This window comes from Chroicocephalus ridibundus, chromosome 2 (genome assembly GCF_963924245.1).
Source record: "Chroicocephalus ridibundus chromosome 2, bChrRid1.1, whole genome shotgun sequence".
NCBI lineage: Eukaryota > Metazoa > Chordata > Aves > Charadriiformes > Laridae > Chroicocephalus > Chroicocephalus ridibundus.
Window position 1 is genome coordinate 73,318,118 of NC_086285.1, and position 8,292 is coordinate 73,326,409.

An 8,292-nucleotide genomic window follows, 5' to 3' on the forward strand; every position below is an offset into this window, starting at 1 on the left:
ACGCTAGTAAGGGATCATGCAGGCAAAGCACACTCGTTAACAGTTTCCTAGTTTCCTCAACTGAGCAGTGCTGAAATTGCACTGAATGGCCATAGACAGAACTTAAATTTCTGGCTAATCCTTTGGGCTGGAATTTTGTATGGTAAAGGGGTTTAGGCTTTATAAAAGAATATATGTGACAAGAGAATTCTCATGTTCCACATTTCCAAAAGTGACTGCTGGATGCCCAGCTTCGGGTTAACTAAAAAGGGAATGTTTTTCAGTGGATGCATATTCACCTTAAAAAAAAAAAAGGTCCTTTTGATCAGTCTCGCGTCAAATCACCATATCATCTGAAATTACTGGCTATCAAAACACCATTTTGAGGTCTGAATGAAAAAACTCTTCACATCTTTTTTGTTTTACTGGGAACAGAGAAAGATCCAACATCTCCCATCCTTTCACCAAATACACAGAATGGAAGGAGACTTTCTTTGATGTTCTGCTTCGTTTTGTGTACCCCACAAGGGACGCTGAGTCTTTTGAAGTGTATCACACTTAAAATGATAGGACTTTTTTTTAATTCTTCCATATTATAATATTGCTTTCGTCCTTAAATTTAGTCTCCTCACTCAATCTCCACATCTAAATCCTTTCTACTGTCTTCTAACCCAGACACTGATGGAATCTAAAGTCATTTCTGACATGGGGCTTATTTACTTAGTTGTTGCAAATAATGGTGTGAGAGGGATTATTGCAAAGTAGTACCATACCAAGGCTATTTGAAACTGGGTAGCAATAAGGCTTTTTCCTGTGTGGCATTGTGAAATAGCTTCCTAGGGTAATGAAGAAGGCTTCTCTCTAATCCTGGCATGTCTGAGCTATCAATGCTTTCTCGGTCATGCAGCACTAATAGTATTCCACCAGTTTTCATGACGTATCCGCTGCTTATTTAACCATCATTGTTGCTTTTGTTTCTTACCAGAAAGAATTTCCGGTTCCTGAACAGTTCAAGACAGCATGGGATGGATCTAAGTTGGTCACTGAACCTGCAGAGATTGTGGGTTAACTTCCTAATGCCATACAGCACTTGCTGACCGTGACCAGACCACAGCCAGCATAGACAAAGCAGTAATGTAAAGAACTAGAAGTAGCAGTAGTTCATACTGCTGTGATAGGCCTTCAAGCATTAGCTCTGCATGCTAGAAACAATAACACATCTGGCACGCTTTTGTTAGGCATCCCAGTATTTTTCACGTTTCCACACAGTTTGCCTTCACATGCAATTTTAATTCTAAATGATGTCATGTGAATGTAATGGATTAAAACCCCCACCCTCCAGTAACATCATTGGTTTGAAATACTGTATACGTTAAGCCAAAATACTGCATGATACACTTTGTTATCATCTTGCTTCAGTGCATTCCTTTTTCTGTTACTGCTAATCAAAAACAGCATTAAGACTTTAAGATGGTTATTTTTACCTATTAAGCAATTCTTGTATGATGCAGTAAAAATGTACCCGTAGAAAGTACGCAATTCCTTGTAGTTCTGTGGCAATCATAACGGGGTTTGTTTTAAACAAGCAAAAAAGGACAACTTTCAGCAATACATTTTGCTAACGGAAGATAAAAAAAAATCTGGTATTTTAATCAAACACTTTTCTAATGTGTATATTTAGAAGATCCCTATGTTTTCTGTGAGGTAAGATTTTATTATGGTCCACAGACTTACTGTTGCCCTCTCATTTCTTGCAAATTAGTGATTCTTTCTAAGCTAAAGCCTCATCTAAGCTAAAACCTTGCAGCAAATCACTTGAAGGATTTTTGCTCCTTGAATTTCTTTTTTTCCTTTTTTTTTTTTTTGAGACAATCTCTCATTCTTTAAAATTTCACATTGTATCTTTCATCCTATTCAGAAAACTGAGGGAGGCATATATGTCAGATACCAGCTAGTTTCCTTACTAATAATGTTCCTTTAAAATATTGCTATTGTAGCAATTGTATTGTATTTTCATTAAAAACATCTTCCTGTTTCTTCCCCATGTTTGTAGGACTTACTCCATCTCAAATATGTCCACAAAGCAAAGCCATAGATTTGTCATACTAATTCTGAGCCCAAATAAAGGGGTGATTTCCTGTTTAGCCCTTTGATTCTACTTTATAGTCCCTATTATACATGCTTTTTTAACAAAGGTGGAGTGTTGTATACATTTGTACTATTTCAGCACATAGTACAAATAAAATTTTAAAAATTTAAAAAGTCAGCTTATGTTTTTGATCACTTGTAATACTTTGTAACAGTGAAATCACAGTGAGATGCTTGCAGAGCTAGTTACAAGCTAAATTTTGTGCCTAATTTACCTTGAAAGTACATTAATTCTTGAGGGTTTTTAAGCGTATCTTTGATAGTAAACCCTATATAATACAACCAGTAGTGCTCATTCCGTAAGGTTTTGCTATCTGATGTTTAATCTATGTGTATAATGTGTTTGCTTTAATACATACCATTTTTTCAACAGTAAACTTCTTATGAAATAAAAAGGAAAATGTACTTCTTTAAATACAAAGTTGTTCAGAGCTTGCTCCATTGCAGTGTTTGTCCTATATGCTTTCTCCTTCTTAAATGCTGATTCAAAAGCTTGACTGAGAAAAATTAGCTCCTTCTCCCATTTCATTAAATATTATGACTTTTGCTGCCATAATCCACCTGACAGTGAATAGTGGGTATTCTGCATGCTAGCAGATACACCTGAAATTTCTTGCATATAACTTCTGTGACAGCCAGAGAATTGCGCTTTTCATGATTCTCACTTCTAGGTACACCTGTATCTTCCAGAGATTATGTCTAGGGAGATGATCATGACCTGGTGCAAGTTTATAAGGTTTGCCTTCTATTTTTAGCTTTTCCTATTGTTTCCCTATATGGCTTTGGATGTGTCCCTCCTGTGTTAACAAACCACGAGCGGTCCACTCCATATTTCACTTGGGTGTGCTTCCTATCTGACAAAGAGGCATCACATACTTGTCACGATAAAAGGATTGTTGAAGGATTGTTTAATCCTTAAATCATAATCATAATTTTTCCATAAAATAATCTCATTCTGGAGCATTCTGACCTGAAATACCGACTCTTGTGTTCATCTAGCATCACATAGGGATCAAGTCATTACACAGCAACAGGAAGCCACTTAATCCTTTGGAGGTATGACACAAACCAACTACCAAATGCTTGATGATAAACAGAAAGCAGCGAGACAGCTCTGAATCACTATACACGCAAAGTATTTTCGTTCCTCCTAGGGATTCAACTCCCCCCTCAAAAATAAACTGTGAGAAGGCTGGTCTGATTTTTCTTTTAAACGTTTGAAAGCAAAGTCCCTTGTGGCTAGACCTTCTCCCTAACACTCGTGTTCCTGCCATGTGCAAGACCCAAATACATTTTTCGACTGGTTTCTTAACAGGAAGAAGTCTTACGCAGTAACAGTGCGTGCCTGACAGTCTGAACACACCTGAGAACTTTGTCAGAGGTCAGAGATTTAAAAGATAAGGAAGAAGGCCTTGCATGGACAGACTTAAGCTAATTGCTTTGACTGGAGAAAAGGCTACCAAGTCCATGCATTATTGGGCACCAGAGGAATAGGAAAGAGACTTTTAAACTACGCAAATAGCTTTCATCCAATACTCTTAGTAAAGCCATGTGACAAAAAAAATCTATAACGAGCTTTTGTCAGTTCTGGTCCTCAGAAAAAATACTTGTCAGACATTTCCAGTAGGCTGGACTGTTCTTTCCCTGCAACCTATCTTTAACTTCAAAAATATAAAGGAGTGCTAAATAAACAAGATAAATCCAATGTTCTGATTCTACCCTACATGAATTTGTGTACAATTAAAGGTTAAAAACTCATTTTCTGAAAAAGCAAGTATATCTTGAGGTAGAAATAGTCAACAAGCTGCAGAATGATGATTTGATGAATAATCATCCCAACCATGACCAGTTGTGTCCAAGTCTTCAGCAGCAAGCTTGATTTGTGTTTAATGCTAAACTGCTAAATGCTGAGCATCCCTGAGGTACTATTAATTTATTTTTACTGCATGCTATCACACAAGATATGCCCCTTGATTTCAGCTCTACTCTGCACTAAAATTGTGGTTATGCTCTAAATCAGTTGCAACTGTCGAAACAAAAACCAGTGCATTTGGTACATATATTGATATGGAACAAATGTGTATGGTGTAACCAGCCAGTTCATTTTTATAAACCTGCATAGGTCAAATATCCACCAGTACAGATGCTGTCAATCAGCTAGTAAAATACATGTAAAAGAGAAGGAGATTTTTTACAAAGTGTCCAAATGTAATAAGCTTTTGCCTATGAAAAGCTTCAACAGATCTCATACTTTCCTTAATAGAACCTCTGTAAAAGTATTTATGAAGTATTCTGTACAAGTATCTCATGAAATTCGACAAGGGGAGCTGCAAAGTCCTGCACCTGGGGTACAACCCCCCTCCGAGCCAGTATATGCTGGGGGCTGCCCAACTGGAGAGCAGCTTGGCGGGAAACAACCTGGGGGCCCTGGTGGACACTGAACTGAACATGAGCCAGTGATGCACCCCTGCAGCAAAGAAGGCTGATGCAGCCCCCTGGGCTGCATAAGGAGAAGCATTGCCAGCAGGTCGAGGGAGGTGATCCTTCCCCTCTATTCAGCAGTAGTGAGGCCGCATCTGGAGTGCTGTGTCCAGTTCTGGGCTCCTCAGTGTAAGAGAGACATGGACATACTGAAGAGAGACCAGCAAAGGGCCATGAGGATGATGGAATGGAGCAACTCTCCCAGGAGGAAACGCTGAGAGAGCTGGGGTTGTTCAGCCTGGAGAAAAGAAGGCTCAGGGAAGATCTGTTAATGTCTATAAATACCTGAAGGGAGAGTGCAAAGAGGACAGAGCCAGGCTCTCCTCAGTGGTGCCCAGTGACAGGACCAGAGGCAACAGGCACAAACTGAAACACAAGAGGTTCTCTCTGAACATCAGGAAACACTTTTTCACTGTGAGGGTGACCAAGCACTGGCACAGGTTGCCCAGCGAGGTTGTGGAGTCTCCCTCCTTGGAGATATTCAAAAGCCGCAGGGACATGGTCCTGGGCAACTAGCTCTTGGCAGCCCTTCTTGAGCAGGGGTTTGGACCAGATGACCTCCAGAGGTCCTTGCCAACCTCAACCCTTCTGTGGTTCTGTGATACTTGCTTAGTTATTTAGAGTATCAGTTACTACGAATTAGTGGGAATTAGAAGCATTGAGGTATTGACTCAATGTATCCACCAGATGGCAGAAACCAGCTGAGCCCCAGGCCTTTGCAAGCTCTTACTATTAATGAAAAAATGTTGGACTACAATATTTACAAAGGACGCGTATACTGTTTGTCAAAGAACTGGGAAATTCTACTCTCTAAAAGTCGCTGTAAAAACGCTTAACTATTAGTTTGATTTTGAAATTATGATCTTGGTAAAAGGAGAAGGTTTGATTGGGATGAACAAGGAAGAAGAAAAAAACTATTTGTTACTAATCATTAATTTGATCTTTTGTTTTTTTGAACACCGCTAAGCATATTTCCATTAAAATCAGATTTAAAAAAAAATGATTGAACTTAAAAGAAATATTTAACAGAGCTATTGAAGATAAAGGAGTAAGTAATTTCAAGTCTGCATTAGAAAACCAGGAATCTTTTTAATGTCCTAGGGAATTAGACACTTGCGAAGGCCTCCCTGTGCCACAGTTATTATCCAGACAAACCATTCTTGTCCTTACTCTTTTCTGAGTCCTCAATGTATCTGGATCTGCATGAGTTCCTTCACTGTTACTGTACTATATGCATGTCCATAAACCTCTGCATCACGTTTCTTTCCCAGAGATCAAGCATTTGTCCACTTGAAATCCTTCAGGGGCTCAACTCAGTAAGCACCCTTAGTGCACTCTCCTGATGTGCTGTTCAGCTGGGGTCCTCAAAATGTGGAAGCAGCTGCCTCCAGACAATGGAGGCAATGTTCACTCCATTACACCATAAGCTAGCAAGCAGAGCAGTCATCAAAAACATACAAGACAGATTCAGTTACCCTGCTGGATGTGATCTGGACCCACTGCTGTGAAAATATTGCCCAGAAGTAGCTGCTGCCCTCAGAAGGTGCCTATAAACAGGCCCCTGACATATGAAGCAGTCATTAGATAAAAATCATAAATAACACTCCCCAAGGAATGTTCTGACTACCAGAGAACAAGAACCTGCTTCCTCTTTATAGTTGAAATAATCCTGAAAAATCGTTTTGGGTGACAAACTTTTGTAGAAGAACAGAGAACACTCTCTACTCCACCACCCAAAACTCAGTGGTGATCTTCTAGGCCTAACCCTGCTTCCCTAAGCCTTGCTGCATGCCCAGGACCCTACCTGATCACTGCTGACCACCAAAGACTGTTCTACTCCAAACCCCGAGCTCCAGTGCTGCTTCAACAGAGGCACACTCATACTTCCTCTCTGGAAATACCTAAGAATGTGATAATTAGTTAACTGGCAAGGCTTCCGAGTGCAACACTGCTGAGTAAAGTCGTTTTCCGGTTACTCTTCATTCAAACCAGGTCAAGGTAACAGGCAAATAAAGTTATTTACACACAACTCCCAAAACAGACAGTACTGGTAAACAGGCAACCACACTAAAAATCTATGTACCCTAAGATAAAAGTGGAAGAGTTCATTTTTCTCTAGCTGATTTGCTATGGCCTTTTTATCAACTGTGACCAGTAGGACTCTGTCTTCTGTCTGGATTACACCTGAAGTTGCATCTATGAGAAAGAGAATGCCTCTCAGTGGACCATGATAGCTCTGAGAGCCACTCTCTCCTTCAAAATCCTCAGCTGGATGAATCAGATTAGTTTCAGAGTGAAAGCCTAAATTGATACAATTTGGGAGACAGTTGTGCCATTTTTCTACACTGAAATACAATGTGGTTTACTTTATACTTATGTAAATGTCCACATTTAGTTTTTGGCTCAAGTTTCATGTTCTGTACCTGTCTGCTTGCCCCAACAAGGGGTAAAGTTCTCACTCTTTGGTAACTCAGTCTGTGTGTTTAAGTAATGGAGAATCTTTTTAACCAACATTTGCATTTAATTTCACTCTGTACATGAACATACTTGATACAAATTCTAAATAGCATGAATATACGTAGGCTGCTGGGCACAATAATAATTAACCACTTTCGAATGACAAGAGGTTGCTGTTGATTAATGTCCAACAACTCTCATCCAAGGACTCTTCAAAAAGAGCTCCCATTATTAGAACACTTCAGCACAATGCAGGAGATGTGATTTGCATCTCCCAAGCAAAGGAAGGTATTTAATTTCAGTTTCAAACATCTAGATGAATGCTTCAGCAATTCCTTGGTTTTAAAAATTGTTTTAAACCCTGCCTTGAAAACAAGACGCTAGAATTGAAAATGAGCAAAGATATATCTCCATACCTCTGAACAACAGCTAGATTTACAGCAGAACAGTGTTCTACTGCTTCCTAGTGACTACAAAAGACTCCCCGCTCAAGAGTGACAGACTGGGCTTTTCAGCATTACCTACACTTAAAGAGCTTAAGATGGGATTCAAGATTCCCCTTAAACCTTAACTATTGCAATATCAGCTTTTAGGTGCTTACCTCCCTCCTTTGATCTAATTCAAAACATTTCTTCTTGCCTAAATCTCATTTCTAGAGAAGAGGATATTTAACTGTCAAGGCATTCAACCACTTATTTTCATCAATCAGTACAATGAACTACCCAAGATTATCTCCCTTTCTGACACTGCTCACAAGAGAAAGCAAAGTAGGGAGATATCAGTGCTGCAGAAGATCATAAGTACTCCCATAACACATGTGGCCATCTGACACAGCAATGAAACAAGAGCCTTTGTCACCAAAAGCCTAAACTGTGAGTTCCCTACCACTGGCAAGTCTTGTTACAGCATCTCTTTTACCACATGCATCACAGAATAGAATAATCTGAATGCTTGCAGAATTCATGGGTCTTTTGTGGGTTATTTTTTTTAAGGCAGGAGAACGAAAAACTAACGCCCGAAAAAAACTGTGAATGAAGAAATATTACATTGCCTCCGCTACCTCTTACTCCTCTGTTCTCTGCTGTTCGTGACTCGGGTTCACCTTGAGTACCCAGCATAATCGCATAGAGTTCTAACTGGTTATGCCTGTGTAATGTTGCTGGTGGCCCTAAAATTTACATGTGACTGGCAGCATTATATGAAGCCTGTGCGATTTTGTAATTGTAC

General features: G+C 39.5%; 1 protein-coding gene across 1 annotated transcript in view; it reads left to right on the forward strand.

The window, feature by feature from the left end:
- Window positions 1-2,548, forward strand: part of CAP2 (cyclase associated actin cytoskeleton regulatory protein 2) — a 69,509-nt gene extending 66,961 nt beyond the window's left edge. Inside the window, exon 13 of the mRNA XM_063325874.1 lies at window positions 965-2,548. Coding sequence (XP_063181944.1) covers window positions 965-1,048 — 84 coding nt within the window. The 3' untranslated portion in view covers window positions 1,049-2,548. The remainder of the gene's footprint in view (window positions 1-964) is intronic.
- Window positions 2,549-8,292: the final 5,744 nt, after the last annotated feature.